We start from the raw sequence: 21,251 nt of genomic DNA, 5'->3' as shown, positions 1-21,251 counted from the left end.
ATCAGTGAAGGTATAACTGGCACACACACAGGTTAATGGGCTTCAGTATTCCTTTGTAGTTAACCTTTAATGTTCATAAACCTGGTAACATCCCTGTGACAAGGTAGTTTAAAGCATAATGTAAGTTTTAAGATCTGTAAACCTCTGCCTCTTTGAGGTTGGGGGGCGGGGTTGTTAGGTTTTTTGTTTTTTTTTTGCTGGTCATCATATGGAAGGGTATCTTCTATCAGTTGGAGGAAGATGAGGTTATGTACCCTTCTAAACACCAGTTGGGGGGAATATTTTTTTCTGTAAAAACTGGATTATTTTCGCTTAGAAGGCATGTACTTTTTTGAGTATACCCTGATTAACATACAAACCAGTTCAAATTCCATAGAAATTACATTCAACTGTATTTTTGATACAGTGGTAAAACAGATGTTTGTATATACAAACATCAACATGCTTTACAATTATTCATTTTACCTTCAAATACATAGGCTTCAGGGGGTTAGGTGAGGAGCCATTTCAAAATATGTGTGACTTTATTAAAAGACACAGTTTTCAGAAGAACTTCATCCAAAACTGCTTTATAGTATTCTATGCAAACATTGCATTTTAAATTCAAATTCCTTTATAGGAATAGTCCTGAAACCCTTATCAAAAAAGTGATTCATAGTCATGCAAATGGTTCCATTGTTTTCAGTGGGACTGATCAAATGATTTAAGGGTTTACAGAATTAGGTTTTAAGTTTATAAATTATTTGGGATGAAAGCTATATTGTACAAGCAAACATCACACCAGTGTAAAAATCAGAGCCTCAAAACTTGCATGTAGTAGAAGTGGCTGTGTGGTCTCTGAGTGTATACTGAACACTGTACTAACGGGGAAAGGCTGATGTGCACAGTCTGTTAAAACATAGAAGGCATAGAGTCCCTATTTCATGGAGCTTATAGCGTGTATGACCCAAACTGTGATAGGCCCTGTGTTCAGATCTATTTGAATTGCTCAAATTTTTTGCAGTAAGATACATTACATTTATAGAATAACGGGGAAAAGCTAATGTGCAGAGTCTGTAATACAGATTGATACAGGAAACCAATCTCTAAAATGGTTGGCGATTGGTTTCCTTTATCATGCTGTACAAAAAGAGAAAGCAAATTATTTGATTTTCCTCTCCTACGCTACATGACCTAGATTGTGGCCACAGCGTCTGCTGATGCTCTCCCGTACAACATCCTGTTATCATTGGCTCTGGCCTGGAGAGAACTGGAACGCAGCACATTTTATCTAGTCTCTTTTGTAAAGACTTTTTTTAAAAAAATCAAGTTACCCTTTTTTCCCCCACCATCCCTCTTAACTGTGCCTCGTTGCCTTATATATGGGGTAAAACACACTCTGGAAAACTGAGCTTCAGAATGAAAAGCAAAACACGGCTCGCTTTCCAGCATGAGCAGGATTAATTGCAGCCATGTAACTACAATACAAAGCGATAACTCTCATAACCCGATACAAATCCTGTTTGAATAAACTGACTTGGCAGCAACTTTTAGAATATTCCGTTGTTGGATTGGCTAATGGGGAGAATGCAGCATATAGTGTTAACATGGTGTAGATGAAAAGTAATATTTGCAGGTTAATTTTAAAACACCCTCTGTGTGCGTGTGGGCTAGCTGCACTTCTGTGACTACAACCCGCTCCTTAGAAACCTGTACCTGTTGTCCTCCCTCAGGAATTTCAGCAGAACTCTAAAATTGATCAGAGCTCCATCAGAATCCTGCTGAGGAAAGTGTGCACAGCAAGAACTGGGCTCTCAGCCACTTCGAAACTCACCAATGAACCCCCTGGGCAGAATCAGCCTCGATTGGAGGGATAACCATAGAAGCTGCCACAATATAGCTATACACGTTGTAGAGCAGTGGTCCGCAACCTTTTTGTGTGGTGGGTGCTGCACTGGTGGGTGACATCATTCTGCTGCGTCAGCTGGCCGGCTGGCCGGCCTTATGCCAAGTGCGCCTTCGCCAGACCTCCCCACCGCAGCCATTTTGCTGCTCCGGACCGGCCGTCCTGCTCCTGCATCTTCCCCGCCGTGCTCCCCAGCAGGTTCTCCCGCCGCTGGCGCTTCCCCACGCCCTGTCACAGTGCGAGTTCGGCCCCGCAGCACGTGTGGCCCATCCTCCCCCGGCCATCCCATGTCGCGACCCCGATTAGGTGGGTGCACATAAATGCCCCGGTGGGCACCATGGCTCCCGCAGGCACCGTGTTAGGGACCACTGTTGTAGATATATCCCCTTCTCAAGCAACACGATCTGAAACAAGGCCCCCTCAAATCATAACTATATCAGTTTAGATTCATATACCTTATTCTGAATCTTTTCTCCCCGTTTAGAGATTGACTGCTGGGCCCGTTCCATTATATTAGCAGGGCCAGATGACTCTGGCCTCTTCAGCAGAGTGAAGATTTTGGGTGACTTACACTGTTCTCTGCTTCTTGCTTCTGGTATTTTTAGCTCATTGAGGGCTTATATCCCAGATTGCCCAGTGGTGGGCATTAAGATTAAGGGAAATGAATGAGTAAAGCACATTATCACTTTTCTAATTTAAAAAGGGCTCTAGAGATTATCCTGGCAATTACAGACCAGTAAGTCTAACTTCAGTACTGGGCAAATTCATTGAAATTATAGTTAAGAATAGAATTGTCAGACACATAGATGAACATCATTTGTTGGGGAAAAGTCAACATGGATTCTGTAAAGGGAAATCATGCCTTACTAATCTACTAGAATTTTTTGAGGGGGGTCAACAAGCATGTAGACAAGGGGGATCCAGTGAATATAGTATACTTCAATTTCCAGAAAGTTTTGGCAAGATATCTCTCCAAAGGCTCTTAAATAAAGTTAGTTGTCATGGGATAAGAGGGAAGGTCCTTTCATGGACTGATAATCGGTTAAAAGACAAGAAAGAAAAGGTAGGAATAAATGGTCAGTTTTCAGAATGGAGAGAGGTAACTAGTGGTGTCCCACAAAGGTCCGTACTGGAACCAATCCTGTTTAACCTATTTATAAATGACCTGGAGAAAGGGATAAACAGTGTGTGTGGGGGGTGGTCACAGACGACCTATCGGGGGTGCCTCCCAGGGTGCTGACATGGCCATTGCCACTTGCCTTCCTGCTCTCTGGGGCTCCTCACCGCCCAGTCCTGCTGGGCCAGCTCCACTGGTCTCCCCCAGCCAAGGCCCCGAGCTGAGGTCCCTGCCCCCACTGAGAAGCAGTACAGACACTGAACCACTTCAGGTCCAAGGAGAGGGCAGTTTAGGGCCCAGCCTCCTGAGGGAGCACTCCCCAGATGGGATCAAACCCCAAAGAATTAGGTAAGCCCCCTTTAGCAATGAAAGGGGGAATGTGCACACCAGTTGCTCCCCCAGGTAACAATCGCTTACACTGGGTTTGATAGAAAATAAAAATGGTTTTATTAGGTTGAAGCAGTAGGATTTAAGTAGTAATAAGTGAAAGCAGGCAGAGCAAAGTAGGTTACAAATCAAAAGAAACAAAACCGCTTGGCTAATTCTTCACTGAAACCTCAGTGCAAACTTAAACTAACCCTAAAACCTTTTCCAGCTGCCACTCTAAACCAAGGCTGTCTTCCATGCCCTGGGGTCTCAGGCTCCTTCCTTCAGGTGCAGCCCAGCCAGAAGACCAAGGCCTCTCCTCTCCTATTCTTTTTGTTAAAGGATTGAGGCACCTCCCTACCCACCACTGCTCAGACCGAAGGACAAAAGAGATAGTTTAACAGTTGAGGGTTTAACAGTTGACACCCTCCATGTCTCTCATTCACATGTTTGAAACCCACAAAGTATTCCCCACTCCATGTGTCTAATTTTACACACAAATGATACATACAACAGAGTAAGATAAACAGAACCAGCAGCTCATGACATGAAGATCGATGGGTTACATGAAATAATTCACTCAAACCACCTTTGAGTTATGTATATTCATGTCCATGAGTCCATTTCATAAAGCATGGGGGGGGGGGATGTCCGTCACACAGTGAGGCTGCAAAATTTACAAAATTTACAGATGATACTAAACTGCTCAAGATAGTGAAGGACAAAGCATACTGTGAAGAGCTTCAAAAGGATTTTACAAAACTAGGTGATTGGGTAACAAAATGGCAAATGAATTTTAATGTTGATAAATGCAAAGTAATGCACCTTGGAAAAAAATAATCCCAACCATACATACAAAATGAAGGGGACTAATTTAGCTCCAACCACTCAACAGAGAGATCTTGGAGTCATTGTGGCTAGTTTTCTGAAAATATTCACTCAATGTTCAGCAGCAGTCAAAAAAGCAAACTGAATGTTAGGAATCATTAAAAAAGGGATAGAGAATAGGACAGAGAATATCTTATTGCCTCTCTATAAATCCATGGTACTCCCACATCTTGAATACTCTGTACAGATATGATTGCCTCATCTCAAAAAAGATATCTTGGCATTGGAAAAGGCTCAGAAAAGGGCAAGATAAATGATTAGGGGGTTGGAATGGGTCCCATATGAAGAGAGATTAAAAAGACTGTGACTTTTCATCTTAGAAAAGAAGAAACTAAGGGGGGATATGATACAGGTCTATAAAGTCATGGTAAATTGCATCAACTATTCGATCAGTCAATTAATCTAAATTTAACATTCCTGTCCCACAATCCTGTAACCATTGTATCGGGTCTCTTTTATATAAGATACAATCTCTAGGAATTAGGGGGTTGTTCGGTCTGCATCCATTTAGTCCTTGGGGCAGTTGCCATCCTTGCCAGCTAATGGTTTGTTGGATTAGACAACTATTCAGTAGGAAGTGGACTGATGCTACCGTTCCTCTTTAAGAAGCTAATACTCACTGCTCCAGAGGGGGGCTATAGGTAAACAACATTCTCTAACCTCAGCGATGGGTAAAGTAGGCTAGTGAGTGGACTGAATGAGTGCCCGCCTCCCCCTTCATCTCAATGGGCTATAAGATTGCCCTAACTAGGACGATCTCCTAGGATAGGGTAATTTTGCTAACTGCAATTGCGTACCTAGCATTTGCGGGGTGGGTCGACTTTGAACCACAGCAGTGCTTTGATTTAATGCAGAAGGAGCACATGGCTCTCATAATCATTGTTGTGTGCAGTCAGCATGCACCTCACTTCACACGCTCCTGCTTCAAGTGCATGTCACATTAATAAAACTGGCAGGGAAAACCCTGCATGTGAGCAAGAGTAAACAAAATGTCTTGCAGGCCACACGTAAAACCCTGATGAGCTGCATGTAGATTGCCCATCACTGCTCTACCTGCTCCAAGCACTTAAAAGCAACATGTTAGCAGGCACTCTGGATAACCTTCTGTCTGTTGTGTGTGAAATAAGATGTTTAAATAAGTCAGTCACCAGGACACTGAAGACCTGGAGGATAGAAAGAAGGGCTAACTAAAAGCATAAGTGGATAATATCTAAAACTAATTCCTGAGTAGCCCCGCTGCCATGGAACAGGCAGATTAATTATACTCAATATGGTACAAAAGATTAGTTACCAAACTTGTTCAATCAATATTTCTGTGTGTGCGTGTATCCTAAATACATCTACCTACTTACAGTATAGTTATTGTAGTTAAAATAACTGCTGATTGGAGAGTCAATATACTAATCTTGCAGCTAAAGCCTGAGACGTGATTTATAAATCATCTGAAATTTGTGGGCACCTATTTTATTTCATTTATATCAAAAGGGATGAACAGCAGTCTGAGCTATCACCTTTAGAACTGAACTCCTACATAGTATTGAAAATTAATATTGCTTCTATTATTTGGTCATAAAAATGGACCTAATGCTTGTTGGCATGAAAACACCCACTAGTGCTGCATTCTCTCTCCAGCTTGCAAAATATAAGACAAGGCCAAAGCTTAAATTAAAATCCTCAGGTTCTTATCTCCTTCCCACAGGAAAGCAAATCTGTGTTGAAAACCGTAAAATTAAGAGGAGAGCAAGGATAGCATAATTTAGCAAAATATCATGGCACTAGATTCTGAGCTATATGACTGGAGGGATAGGTCAGACATTAAGAAGATACTGCAGGCTAATGCAAGTTCCTTAGGGTGGTGCTCTGAAAACAAGCAAAGCAGAAAATACTGCACTGATTCCCAGCCTCTCTCGTCAATGCACTTTTATCAGTCTTTTTTTAAAATGTAGTTATCCACTTAATGATTCTAGTTCTAAAAATCTAAAGAAATCCTTGATTTATACTTTGAATATAGTCCTGAAATCTATTATTATACCAGGATTTGCATATTGGGATTCATATAAAATTCATTTCAATGGGCTTTTAATTTTTCCCCTCTTAATTCCAAATATTTGACAGTCTGTATCCTTGCTGTGCTTTAAGAGCATTTTTTTCTGACTACTCTCTTCATTTTTAATTAAAAACCTGTTTGTGACAATTTTTTTTTGCTGAGGGGCAGCACACAGAATGATGGGGTAGAAGTGACGAGTAATGCTATCTGTTCCATGCTGGGATTACTATAGCATAGTCCTGCTAGGAGAAAAGAGGCATGATGATTAAAATATAGAAACATAGCCAATATGCAAATGGCCAGGTTGTGTTTTCTAGTCTGTGTTTTTTGTAAGGAATTCGGGGTAATGTGTGGGACTGCGAGAAGAATTACTGCTGGCAGTATTTCTTTAGCTTCAAGGAACTTCTGAATATTGCAAACATATGTTTTTAATGGCTGTGTCTAATTTGTAGAAAAATATCAAATAAAAGTGTTGTTTTAATCTATACCCAACTGCCTTTGTCAACATCCAGTTGGGCGCACAATAGGACAATAGACACACAACTGGTCTTCTCCGGTATTTTTAGCATTTTTCTGTTCTTAGGTTGACATGTACTAGGTTTCTAAGCAGCAGTGCTCTGGTGCGATCCTTTTCCAGAAACTGCGTGGGTATGTTTTGATCATCAGCAATCTAGTTTGTCCAAAAGGACAACTGTCAACTCCTTATACCCTAAATTATGGTTTTATGGGGGACTGTTCTGTTTGCTGCGAACTGCTGCATTTCTTTAAAATTCCATCACTCTTTTTGGGAAGGTGGGGGAGGACAGAAAGAAGGAGACTTGACAATATCCCAGAAGCGTTTGAAATGTTCAGCAATATTGCTCTGTATTAATGCATACAAACCAGCCAGTGACTTCAAACAAAAATGACACTGATCAGACTCGTTTCACTGTTCAAGGCCAAAGAAATGCAAACTGTAATTAGAGGTCATCAACTAAATACTTAAGAGCTTTCCTGTAATTTCATTTCTGCTGTGTTGAGTCCTATTCTGGTACTATGTAGCCTGCTTGGCCGCTGCCTGCCCTCCTATTAGCTAGCTCCTCCTCTAGCTTCTCCCCATAACCCCACTCCACGAGGTCTCCCAGGAGCAGCTGCAGCTATGTGTCCGCCTCACTTTTGCTACTTCCTGGCTACTTTAGTACTCTGTCTATCCAGTCCACCCCTACAGTTCTCAGGCTACCACTACAAGCCGGACTGCCATGCCTAATCCCCCTAAAAAGAAATCTGCACTCGCAGGTAAGGCTTTGTCTACACTACAAAGTTTTGTCGCCAAAACCTGCCTTTTGGTGACAAAAACCATGAGGATATACACACTGCAATGGAACTTTTTTGGGGCAAAATGCCCAGTTTCGGTGACGAAAAATGTCCACCTCTGCGAGAGACTTTTGTCTTTTCTCCTCCTTGTGTTGTCGACAAAGAGCCAGTGTAGACACTTACCGGAGGGTTAGCCATGTTAGTCTGAATCTGCATAAACGATGAGAAGTCCTGTGGCACCTTATAGACTAACAGATTTATTGGAGCATAAGCTTTCGTGGGAAAAGACCCACTTCGTCAGAGTTTTTTCATGAGGCTGATGGATTTCCACTAAATACAGTGCCTTGCATGGTGACAAGTATCGGAGGAGTAGCCGTGTTAGTCTGATGAAGTGGGTCTTTGCCCACGAAAGCTTAGGCTGCAAATGAATCTGTTGGTCTATAAGGTGCCACAGGACTTCTCGTTGTTAGTGTAGACACTGGCTTCCACCAGTATCCCACAATGCCTGCCTTGTTGCCTTTGGTCAACTTTGATCTCTGCTGCCCTGCAGGCATGCTCCCCTCCCCCTTTCAAAGCTCCAAGAAGTGCTCAGCAGCTGAGTGAGCTGCTCCATTTGCGGAACACAGAAAAAGCAAATCATTGGACTGCTCCTGTTCTTTGCTGCACTAGGAGAACCCAAGGGAAATCCCAAGATGTGCAGGGATCAGCTGTGCCTTCCCACAACAGGGCACTGGGGATTCACAACCCCAGTTCAGAGCTCGCTCTATCGAGGATGGTGCCCCCAGGGTGGACATGATCCATCGACAGAGGGAGCGAAAGTGAACACCTTCTAGCGATTTTTGGTTTGTTGCCTTTTGGGTGTCGATATAAGTTTAGTTAACAAAGCTTGGTTGTGTAGACATAGCCTAAGATTCCATGTTGTGTGTGTTCAGGAACAAGGAGGTTAAATATGGTGAGTCACACAAATAAGAATATTTTTAAAATGTTACTATGAATGTCCCTCCCCTTCTTCCCTCCCCCCAAGAAACTGCTAGAGAATTGGGAATTGCTACTAATGCTTCTTGTTTGTTTGTTTTTTACTGTCTTGCAGTCAAATAAGGTGCCAGTGGTGCAGCCTTCACATGCAGTTCATCCTCTTACTCCACTTATCACTTACAGCGACGAGCACTTTTCTCCAGGGTCACACCCTTCACACATCCCTTCAGATGTCAATTCCAAACAAGGTGAGGCTACTTCTAACAGCTAAAGCAGGCATGTCCAAAGTCCGGCCCGCGGGCCAATTGCGGCCCATGTTCCGGTTTAATACGGCCCCCGCATCCTCCCCCTCTCCTGGCTCCCCAGCGCTCTTTTGAACTGGCACGCCCAGCGCGCTGCTTCCGGCTGCACCGCCGCCGCCCATGGCCTCTGCGGTCCTAGAGCCTGCCCTGTAGGGCACGTCCGCAGCCCCGCTCCCCCGCTCGGCTGCGGGTTCGCCTTGCCCCCGGGCCGCCGTGAGGCCGGCGTGCCCTGCGCTCTCCGCCCTCCTCCGACCCCACGGGCCCTCCGCCTTGGGGCTGAGAGTGCGGAGACGGCCCTCACGCATGTTCACTTCTTCAAATCTGGCCCTCTTTGAAAAAAGTTTGGACACCCCTGAGCTAAAGGAAAGCACAAGAAACAACTGTGAATACTTGTTTTGGAATTCTACTATCCTGGAGCTTACAAACACCACCAACAGATCAAAAGGTCTAACATAAACCCCGCTTTTGGGGTGGAGGTGGGGGTCTCAGAAGAAGATCATTTGCTAGATTGATATGTAACATGTTGGCATGAGACAGCCATTCTTGCATAATATAAATATCTTCAGTGACTGTTTAAAGTTGGAGGATAATGCACATTTACTACCACTTTGGCTTATTTTGCTCATCACAATATTTTAAATGATTAAATAATTCAGTCCTTGGCGCCCCCTGTTGTGCCAAAGTATTGCAGCATACACACAATACGAAATCTCAATGACTTGAGACACAGGAAGGAGAGATGAATTATATATTTGAAACATTAAGGTCATTTTGTGAACCTTATATTTTATGTCCTTGTTCCTCCCCATATTTCATCAACAGTAATGCCGTGCAAGAGGAAAGTTCTCTGTTCCCTTTCTCTCCTTATTGCCAGTTACCTTAGTTGAGTAGTGGTCTGTAAAACAGATGTGTAGTTTTCAGAACACACAATTTGAGACAACGTAAGTCTAGCAGAATCTTAGGCAAGTAGTTTTAACTGTGTATGATTTCTAGTCTTGCAGAAAGACCGAGTTTTAGATGTGTGCATCTTTAGATGTCAGCTATTTCTCTGTGTACAGGTAGTCCCCGAGTTACGCGGATCCGACGCCTGGTCCCGCCGCCCGCCTCCTCCGGGGCGAGAAAAGCTGCTCCCCGTTTCCCTGGTCTGCTGCGGGAGCCAGCAGACCAGGGAGACGGGGAGCGAAGCGGCGGAGGACCCGGGGCCGGACCCGCGGCCGCTTCCAGATCAGCTGGAAGCGCCGCGGGTCGGGCCGGGTCCTGCGCGGCTTTGCTCAGCGTCTCCCTGATCTGGAAGCGGCCGCGGGTCCGGCCCCGGGTCCTGCGCCGCTTTGCTCAGCGTCTCCCTGGTCTGCTGGGGGGGGGGACGGACGCAGCTAGTGCCTCCCCCCCCCCCAGCAGACCAGGGAGATGTGGAGCAAAGCCCGGGGCCTGTGGTAGAGCAGGTGGGGCGCTGCCGGTTGGTCCCGCAGCACCGCTCCTTGGCGCTACTGGACCAACCCGGCAGCACCCCAGCTGCTCAGCCCCAGGAGTCCTGATTCAGCCGCTGCTGGTCAGTTTCAGGAGACCCAATTTAAATGCTGTCAGTGCACCAGAACCAAGAATATGTTGCCATATGCTTCCAGCTCACTCCGTCCTTCCTCCCCCCCATCCTCCCTCACTTTCACTAGGTGGGGCAGAGGGTTGGGGTGCAGGCTCTGGTCTTGGATGAAGGGATTTGGAGTGCGAGAGGGGCTCTGAGATGAGCTTGGGACAGGCAGTTGGGGTATAGGAGGGGGTTCTGGGTGCAGGCTCTGGGAGGGTGTTTGGATGCAGGGGTGCTCAGGGCTAGGACAGGGGCTTAGGGTGCAGGAGGGGGTTCATAACTGGGGCAGGGTTTCAGGATGTGGGCTCTGACTGGGTCCTGCTTACCTCAGGCTGCTCCTGGGTGATGGTGCAGTGGGGCTAAGCACCACTCCCAAAAGCAGCCAGCAAACTTCCTCGCAAGTCCTGTTGTGCCCTTTGCCCTGCTCTGTGGAGGTAGGATACAGGGTGGGAGAGGGGGCACCTGGACATCAGCACCCCTTGTCTTCCTCCCCTGCCCTGCACAGCAAGCAGGAGGCTCCTGGATAGTGGGGGGGAGGGAAAGGCAGCTTCAAGGCAAAGGGCAGGAGATACGCAGCATTAGCGGGAGGGGCAGTTGAAGTCCCAGCACTTGATAGCTTTCTGGCCAAACGAGTCAGAGGCTCCAAGATCTGCCAGCAGATCCAGATCTACTGGTTAGTGACCACTGCCATACCCAAACAATTCTTAACCAAAGGTGGTGATTTCAGTGGTTGCCATTGAGATTTGTTGTGTTCCTGGAGACAAAACAAAAAAAATGGATATTTTTTCTCAGTTTTCCTTCCTGCACAGCTGAACTTTAAGGTGACTTATCTGGGAGTTCAGGGCTAGTAAATAGTTACAAGACTCTTACTTTTTGTGTATATGAACAAACACACAGCAAAGGCACTGTCCAAGGAGAGTAGTTCTTCCTTTTGCCATCCCTTCATGTATGGCAGCAAGGGCTCACTAAAAATGTGGGTAAATGTCACACTAATAACAGAAAGTTCCACTTTCAGCCCAAACATAATCAGCCCATGCATTTTATTACTTACAGCAAGTAGCCAACATGTTTCTTATTGAATCTGTAGTCCTTGGAGGTCTGAATTCAATGGCATGTTGCAGGGTGTGGGGAATAGCACCAGTCCCTTATATAAAACAGAACAATATATTGGTCTCTTATTCCTTGAGAGCCAGGGGGATTAACCATTGCCAGAGGTGAAAGACACTGGTCTTTTTTTAATTTGGTATGGCAGTTCTGGTTACAGAATCTGTAAGGGTATGTCTACACTACCCCTAGTTCGAACTAGGAGGGTAATGTAGGCATACCGCACTTGCTAATGAAGCCCGGGATTTGAATTTCCCGGGCTTCATTTGCATAAGCGGGGAGCCGCCATTTTTAAATCCCCGCTGCTTCGAACCCTGTGCAGCGCGGCTACACGGGGCTCGAACTAGGTAGTTCGGACTAGGTTCCTATTCCGAACTACCGTTACTCCTCGTGAAACGAGCCTGTAACCATGAACCATGACCAGCGGCCCGCGGCAATGCAACTGCCTGTACCTGCAGAGGTGCAGCTAAATAAAGCAGCAGCCGGCCTGGGAGCTAAGCTGGCGAAATGCCTCCAGCTTATTGCCCGCCCCTGCCATAGATGAATTTTCAGCTTCTGGTCTTATGTTGTTCATTGCTGGTCCTACTGAAATGCCAAAAGTGACGGAGTAGCAGCAACGCGTTAAGGTGACATTTTTGCCATCCTCAGCCCCACACCCAAATACTATAATTTTAAAATGTCTATATTTCTTTTAAATCCCTTAATATAAATGTAGCTTTAAAAATAAGTTTCTGGTCAAAATATCAGTATTAAGTGTCTCAAAGTAAAGAGCACAACATTTCATTCTTCATATTTAGAATATGACTATTTACATAATAAATATAAAATTTAAAGTAGCTGATTTAGCATGTAAATTAAATTGCAATTCTTGCTGTTTCAAACCCCTCCTCTTCCTGAAACACATTTTTAATAAACCAGTGTCTGTGGCCTCTAACCATAATTCTCTCACTCTCCTCGGAGTATGAGTTTTAGGTAAAACACGAAAATTACAGGCCCAGTTGGGACTAAGATTAGCTTTAATCTTGAGGTGATTTTTACAGTTGTAGGACTTTGTATTCTGGGCAATGTGAACTGATAGATCACTTCTCATGGGACTCTTACTTTTTCCATGAAACACTAGTGCAATAACAGATTGACCTTGGAACCCACAGGAGTCAACTTGATGAAGAGCTTAGTTGGAGCTAGAGTGACAATCAGAAGCCAGATGAATCATATCAAGTGTGACCATTATAGGCCTGAATATGATTCTTAATTAACCACTGATCCTCTGTGGTAGCAAGTTTCCAAAATCTGTAAATTCATAAGGGAACCAGTAAAAAATGTACAAGGAGCAATTTACCTAATCTGTTAGCTCTGGTGTGCTGCCTGTTGGAAAATGCTTTATTTTTCTCCTTTCATTTGGCTCTTCAGAACACTTGCTCAGGACTCACAGTACTTTCAGAGATGAAGTACAGGCAGTCCCCGAGTTACGCGGATCCAACTTATGTCGGACCTGCTGTTATGAACGGGGCTTTTCTCGCCCTGGAGGACGGGAGCGGTGGGACGCCCAGATGCGCCGCGGTCCGCCGCCCCCGTCCTCCGGGGCGAGAAAAGCTGCTCCCCGTCTCCCTGGTCTTCAGGGAGACAGGGAGCAAAGCCTTGGAGCACGCCCGCAGCGGGACAGCCTGGGCGCGCTTGAGCTGTCCCCCTGCGGGCGTGCTCCACGGCTTTGCTCCCCGTCTCCTGACCAGCAGACCAGGGAGACGGGGAGCAAAGCCTCGGAGCACGCCCGCAGCGGGACAGCCGCGGCGCACTTGGGCTGTCCCACTGCGGGTGTGCTCCAAGGCTTTGCTCCCCGTCTCCCAGGTCAGCAGACCAGGGAGACAGAGCAAAGCCGTGGAGGACTTGGGCGATCCCGCCACCCCCCGTTTCCCTGGGCTGCTGGGGGGCGGGTGCAGCTAGTGCCCCCCCCAGCAGACCAGGCTTTTCTTGCCTACCCCTGGGGTAGAGCAGCTGGGGACTGCCGGGTTGGTCCCGCAGCGCCGCTCCGGACCAACCCAGCAGCACCCCAGCTGCTCTGCCCCAGGCATCCTGATTCAGCTGCTGCTGGTCAGTTTCAGCAGCGGCTGAATCAGGACGCCTGGGGCAGAGCAGCTGGGGTGCTGCTGGGTTGGTCCAGTAGCGCCGAGGAGCCGCGCTCCTGGAGCAACCCAGCAGCACCCCAGCTGCTCTGCCCCAGGCATCCTCAAGTCAGCCGCTGCTGAAACTGACCAGCGGCTGACTACAGGAAGCCCGAGGCAGAGTTGCTTTGCCCCAGGCTTCCTGGAATTAGCCGCTGATCAGTTTCAGCAGCAGCTGACTTGGGGACACCTGGGTTTCTTAAGTTGAATCTGTATGTAAGTCAGAACTGGCATCCAGATTCAGCCGCGTTTGAAACTGATCAGTTTCAGCAGCGGCTGACGCCAGTTCCGACTTACATACAGATTCAACTTAAGAACAAACCTACAGTCCCTATCTTGTATGTAACCCGGGGACTGCCTGTATTGCCAAAGCATCTCCATAAGAGTTTTAGATTTCATGGTGGCTGCATTCAAGGTCCATGGTTTTCTTTTCCTTTTTTATCCTTAGCCTACTGGAAGATGCAAGCTACTTATTATTCTAAAGGCTGGAATTAATGGTGTTTTCTTTTAACAACAAAAAATGAAGCTAACTTTCTTGTGCAGAACAGCAGTTTTTATAGTGATGTTAACCATGTTAGTTTTGTTTTATAGTATTAATCATTGCATTTTCCAAACTTATTTTTCCATGCTCTCCAACAGGCATGTCCAGGCATCCTCAAGCTCCTGATATCCCTACCTTCTATCCCTTGTCTCCTGGTGGTGTAGGACAAATAACACCACCTCTTGGCTGGTAAGTTCCTTTTGCTGCTGCTTAGGCATATGTCCACACACATCCTCAGTAGGAATATTGCAAAATTTAAGAACTAACAAAAACATCACTGTAGCGAAAGACATGACTTATTTAGTTTGAAAGATCAAAAATGTTGATCTTTGAAAGGAACTGGATTTATTTAACATATACAGATATTGACGTACGTAGCTTTCACTTTGAAGTGAGAATACTTCTTATGGTTCTCACATCTGGCTCTTGGCATTTAGTAGGATTGAAGAAAAACAAGTCTCAAGAAACTAAAGACCAATTTTTTTCAATAAACAAAATACTTGTAACAAACTTTCAAGTAAGGATTTTTTTTTAAACTGGAAACTGCATCAAAATAGAGAACAAACTTTTACCATGTTTCTTACAGAACCTGTATGATTTGAGAAGTACACTCAGTTACTGGAGAGTTCATGTATTAATTTTTAACTTTATATAAGCAATATAAGGCTCCAACTTACATGCTTGGAGGAGGATTATTTCAGGAACTATATTTACGTATAGTGCCTCTAATTATAGAATGATCAATAATGCTTAACATTTACTGTCTGAGAATCACCAGGCATTTTAGAATGGATAACAAATGCAGAGGGGGTTAAGTGAATTTGAATCCCCCACCTCGTGACTCAGTTCTGTGCCTTACCTAATGAACCCCACTGCATGCCTCAAAACTCGATGGCTACGTCTACACTGGCATGAATTTCCAAAAATGCTTTTAATGGAAAAGTTTTCCGTTCAAAGCATTTTTGGAAAAGAACGTCTAGATTGGCAGGATGCTTTTCCGCAAAAGCACTTTTTGTGGAAAAATGTCCGTGGCCAATCTAGACGCGGTTTTCTGCAAAAAAGCCCCGATTGCCATTTTCGCGATCGGGGCTTCTTTGCAGAAAACAATACTATGCTGTCTACACTGGCCCTTTTGCGCAAAAGTCTTTTGGAAAAAGACTTTTGCCCGAACGGGAGCAGCATAGTATTTCCGGAAAAGCACTGATGATTTTACAGGAGATCGTCAGTGCTTTTCCGGAAATTCAAGCGGCCGGTGTAGACAGCTGTCAAGTTTTTCCGCAAAATCAGATGAATTTGTGGAAAAACTTGCCAGTCTAGACACAGCCTATTAGTAATTACATTGCACATGCATCTCTGAGGTAAGTATTCTCATTCCAGTTTCACAGAAGGGAAAAGCAACATATATTTCGGACCAGATCATGTACCATGCTGAGCATCCTCAGAGCTTGGCACCTGGCTTGTTTAGTTTAATAAATGCAGGTACAGGATACCGGGTTGCTTTTCATCAGAGGAATACACAGCAGGGAGAGAGAGAGGAGTCTTTAAATTGAGATCCAAAGTTGGAACAAAAACAAATGGGTATAGAGTGGGCATGAAGAAGTTTAAACTAGAAATTTAGATTTTTGAAGATCAGAGGAATGTTCTGGAACAGCCTTCCAAGGAAAGTAGTGAAGTTTATGGTGTGGAATGGTTGCTTAACAGTGGCAAATATCTCCAATGGCCAGAAATAGGACACTAGATGGAGAGGGTTCTGAGTTTGTATGGAGAATTCTCTCAGGTGTCTGGCTGGTGAGTCTCACCACATGCTCAGAGTCTAACTGACTCTTTATTTGGCTAATAAAACGTGTAGATGGACTGTGCCCACGAAAGCTCATGATACCATCTACATGTTATGTTAGTCTGTAAAGTGCTACCAGACCATTTGTTGGTTTTTTTTCTGTACAGACTAACTCGGCTACCCCCTGAAGCTTCTCTTATTTGGATTTGGGAAAGAATTTCCCCCCAGATCACATTGGCAGAGATTCAGGGAGTCTTTCATCCTCATCTGCAGCATGGGACGCAAGTCCCTTGCTGGTTTTAACTAGAGTAAATGGTGGATTCTCTGAAACTTGCAATCTTCAAAACAAAATTTGAGGATTTCAGTAACTCAGCCAGAGGTTATGGGTCTGCTGAATGGCTGGGCAAGCTGTGGCCTGCAGTGTGCAGCAGATCAGGACAGATTAGATGATTGTGTTTGGTCTCTTGGTCCTTATGAGCTCTGGGTTCTCTGTGTCTTGTGCGATCAGGCCAAAAGTCACTTTCTGAAAGCCAGGTAGTAAGGTAATAGCAAAGACAGAGCACCTGATTTCCAGTTTAATGTTCATTGGTCTTTAGACTGAGCTGCCGCTTGCACCGGTACCAGATGATTTCTGGTATTCCTTTCCCAGTTTTGATTAAGTGCCAGCATTTCTTCTGAGTAGTTTCTTCATGTAAAGATGGGAAGGGTATGGAAGGGAGGAAGGAAATGTAAAGGAGAAAGAAGAGGGGACTAGCTAATTGTCAAGTTTGGAAATCCACTCAGCAGTGCTCTATCATACCTGAACATATTCTACAATCTGTTGTGCTCTGCCTCTTTCCAGCTCAATTTTGTGCTGCAACATTACTGAGATTTCTACCACTTTTTTCTCCTGCTTTTGAGCACTATTCCTCCCCCCGCCTCCCAGCACATACTGAAAGTGTGAAAACTGTCATCCTGAGAAGCTTTGGAAATCCCAGTTTTAACACTAAAACCTGTCCATCAGTAGATGTTTGAATAGAATTGATTGAGCTTAGTCTTTAAAAGATGGATCAATTATTCTGTCTGAACTTTGTTACTTAAGTGCATTAATCTTTGTTCAAGAGTTGCATCAATGCCAACTGAAAGTAAAGACAATGTGAACTAAGCAGAAAAAGTTCAAAGTGAAGCACTCATTTGGTGATAGATTTCCATATATAGAGACAATATCTTTAAGGAATTCTAAAGAATGGTAGAATTTCAAATGAGCTGGTTTTAGTCACTTGATTGCAAAGATGAGCCTTAAACCCAAGTGACTAAAATGTACTTATATTTTATTTAAAGGTATAAATGAAAACAAAACTTTTTTCTTTAGCTTCTTAGAAGCACTGACAACTTGTGTCATGCTGGTCGAGATGCAAAATGAAGACAGTCCCAGGGTCTCAAAGATATTTTTCAAAAGAAAATTCTCCAAATAGTTCTATTGGAATCAGACTTAATACACTAAGAATGGGCCAGATTCTGGTATTTGTACAGTGACTGCAATGAAACTACTGCTCCACTAGAGCTAAGGGTATTGGAATTTGGCCCAGTGATTTCAAACTGGCCAGTGATTTTTAAAAAACAAAAGCTTAGCTTATGAATATCTTTTCAGTGGGGGAGAGAGAAATCGTATTGCGTGTGAGTGTGTAGACAATGGTGAGTTACAGACTACCTGGCACTGTTTATGCTACCACGCTGAGTTCCCATCAGGTGCTTGTGACTCTAGGGGTATCTTTTAATACAATATCATATTATTGATGGGTTCCTTTCTTCTGTGACCTCAGGCAAGGTCAGCCTGTATATCCCATCTCGAGTGGATTCAGGCAGCCCTACCCATCCTCACTCTCAGTCGACCCTTCCATGTCCAGGTAGGTGTAGGAGGTGAATGACTGACTGGGGAGTAACTGCTGGCATTAAAGGGCAAGTTGCTCTTCTGCTTGCGTTTTGGTCTGCCTTTGCTTGCTTTTCAGTCAGCTACAAATGTATGTGCAATTTTTATTTTAAAATGTCTCTGTATGTACAGTTTGCCTGGATCTCACACTAGTCTCATTCAGCATTTCCCTGACCGTCAGCGAAGTATTGAAATTAGAAACAGTTATGAATTGTGTTAACCATTTCACATAAAATGAGAATGATTGGGTGTGAGACACACCGTATTAGGAGATACCCCAGATTTTTTCTTCAGGAATGAAACAAAACCTCTGAGTCTGGTTTGAATTCTGTAATTTACCCTCTTAAGGAGTTTAAATTGGGTACCGTGCCATGTGGAAATATGCAGAACTCCTCCCCAGTTGGAATTTCTTAGCCCAAAGCTATTAGAAGGAAAGGGATGCCAATAAGCTGTAAATACACACAGTCTGTCTGTACTGGTGTGTGAATCTGGCACTACGTTTACATAGTAGTGCAAGCAAGCAATGCTAACTGAGACTTGGCCGGGCCACACTCCAAATCTTCTCTATGCAATGCTTTTGCACTCTGGAAAGATGGCTTATACATCCTGTGCTTGGTGTACACAAGGTTGCAATGTCCCATCTCTGTGTTTTGTTTGACTTATACTGGGCATTTGGATTGTCCATCTAAGCAATGGTCTCCTTACAATTTTTTATATGGGTTTCTGTGTTTAATTACTGTTCCTCTACTTCTTTTCAGGTGAATTACAGGCATGTTTCAGTCAGGGTATCCAAGAAGAAAATAGCTACCCTTTCCACAAGAAACTTTGCCCCTTCCCAACCTTATTCTGTTGGGTTATTAGTTCGCGCCTTCAAATCACTGTAGCATAAGCCTCAACACCAACAAAAGCAGCAAACTGCTTTGGGGGGGGGCGGGGCTTGATCCTGCAAGTACTGCTCACTTGGGGAGCTATCCAGCAAGCTACTGAAGCATGTGCTTACTTGGAAGCAATGAGACTTTATCATGTGCTCAAAGAGAAGCATGTGCTTAAGTGCACTGGAGCCAGAACGCCCAAGTATTTTGAGGCTCACAGCCCTGATTATGAGGATGACTTTTTTCTCCCTATCTTGACGCAATGAAAGGAAGTCACCTAGTTCTGGAAGAGGCAGTTATTTTTCCTTCCAGAACACCAGATATGCATTTGAAATTAAAAGATTAGCCCCAAGAGTTGAAGTAAAGGGTATAGGTGAAATGATCTTGAACCCTTACATATTGACTTTAAAGTATTTTTTTTTGGGGGGGGGGGAAGGTTCTAAACTAAATACAACCAAACCTATGGGATTTTTTTTGACTCTTCCTTTTATTTTTCTGCATGGCAGTTACTTCCTTTTTTGGCTGGTGATGGATATTTTCAATATTTATATGCAGCTGTGGAAATGCACTTTTTGGTTAAGGGTATGTGCATTTTTATTTCTATCCAGTGTAACAGTAGAGACGTTACACTTCCTTGTGCACATGGCCATCTCTTTATCTGAGAAGTAATAAAATAACTTCTTCAGACCCAAATATGGGCCTATTTTGAACAAGCTTAGATACAATGCATGAATCTCAGCTAACTAATTTTTACATATTCTTCATTGCAAGCTCTGTAGTGTTCTGCTGCTGAGGTACAAGATTTGGCTATGCCGCCTGGTCTTGCTATTGTTATAGACTCTGTACTTGGTTTGTTTGTTTTTAGGTTTTCACATCACATGATTCCTGGACCTCCAGGCCCTCACACAACTGGAATCCCTCACCCAGCTATTGTAACACCTCAAGTCAAACAGGAACATCCACACACTGACAGCGACTTAATGCATGTGTGAGTGTGCCTTTCTGTGCTAGCCATTAATATGCAAACACTTCAGGATTTAATAGTTAAAAGGAGGTTGAGACATTAAAAACAAAACTAGTATCCTTCTAAATTATGATTCTGTAAAAAGGGGGCAGTGGATGGGTCAAAGGAGGAGTATTAATCTGAAGCCTTTACCTCTCCGCTACTCTTCTGAATGTTATATAAGGTGATAGCTGCTGAAAGGTCTATTGCCATTTGGTGGCTTACCTAAAACTAGGCTTGTGAACTGATGCTCCATCGATTTCTAGTGCAGAGCTGCTGACTGCAAAAACCATTACAACTGGCATCCTTTTTAGGAAAGGAACACAAAGGGCTCGAGAAATAAATGGGCAAGGAGACTGGGCTACCCTTTCGTGCCAAAGATGGCCTTCCAGACCACTGTGGAAACTGGTTGGCTGAGTGTTTATTTCATGGATAAATCAAATACAGTTTCATTCACTCTCAGAAATTGCAATCCAGCACTCTGTTCCTTGAGCACTAAATTTGCTCCTGAAACCAGAATACAGTAGGATCCTCACAGTTACAAACATCATGGGAATGGAGGTTGTTCGTAACTCGGAAATGTTTGTAACACTGAACAAAACGCTGTGAGTGTTCTTTCAAAAGTTTATAACTGAACTTTGACTTAAGGCATCTTTGAAACATTACTAGGCAGAAGAAAAATGCTTTTAACCATTTTAATTTTAAATGAAAATAGGGGGCTGCACACCCTGATCGCTACGCTTGCAAAACCCCCTCTCTCTGGGGGTAGGTGTCTGGCTGGGAGGAGGGCGCAGGAGTGGGTCAGGAGCAGGGTGTCAGGCAATGGGGGAGGAGGCTGGAGCAGGCTGCGGGTGCAAGGTCTCCGTGGAAGGGATGAGAGAGGGCGCTGGGATTGCAGGGTGTCAGTGGAGTGGGGTGTGAGTGTGCAGGGTCTCGGTGGAAGGTGTGTGTGAGGGATCTGGGGGTGCGAGGAGGGGAGAGACTTGCGACTCCTGTTCCCCCTCCCCCCCCGAGCACCAGGGAGGGGGACGCTATGTGGCTTCCGGCCCCCCTGGGGCACCAGGGAGGGGGAGTCTGCATAGCTCCTGCCCCCCTTGGAGCATTGGGGGGGTCCACATAGCTCCTGCCCCCCTCGGAGCACTGCGGGGGGGAGGAGGAAGGGAGGAGACTGGTGGCTCAGGGTGGAGGGAGGGCTGCGGCACAAGAGTGATGTGATGACCGCACTCTGTCTTTCTGCAGGAAATTTTTTTTTGAGAGAGAGAGAAGCAGGGACACAGTTTCCTTATGACAACTTTTTTTTAAAAAACTCCCCCTCTCCTTTTAAGTAGTTTGTTTAGCACAGTTCTATATGGTATTTGCATTTTTTTTCTTTGGTTTCTTTTGCTGCCTGATTGCATACTTCTGGTTGCAAATGAAGTGTGTGGTTGACCT

General features: G+C 44.7%; 1 protein-coding gene across 4 annotated transcripts in view; it reads left to right on the top strand.

Moving 5' to 3' along the window:
- The window catches only part of LEF1 (lymphoid enhancer binding factor 1), a 125,676-nt gene that overhangs the window by 65,507 nt on the left and 38,918 nt on the right, over nucleotides 1-21,251 (top strand). For 2 of the 4 annotated variants that reach the window (NM_001286923.1, XM_075929146.1), the window contains 4 exon segments: nucleotides 8,687-8,819; nucleotides 14,358-14,448; nucleotides 17,839-17,922; nucleotides 19,683-19,805. In NM_001286923.1, coding sequence (NP_001273852.1) covers nucleotides 8,687-8,819; nucleotides 14,358-14,448; nucleotides 17,839-17,922; nucleotides 19,683-19,805 — 431 coding nt within the window. 4 annotated transcript variants of the gene reach the window in all.

This window comes from Pelodiscus sinensis, chromosome 5 (assembly GCF_049634645.1).
Source record: "Pelodiscus sinensis isolate JC-2024 chromosome 5, ASM4963464v1, whole genome shotgun sequence".
In the NCBI taxonomy this organism is placed as follows: Eukaryota; Metazoa; Chordata; order Testudines; family Trionychidae; genus Pelodiscus; species Pelodiscus sinensis.
Note: the sequence above shows the minus strand (reverse complement) of the source record. Positions and strands in the feature narration are given on the sequence as shown.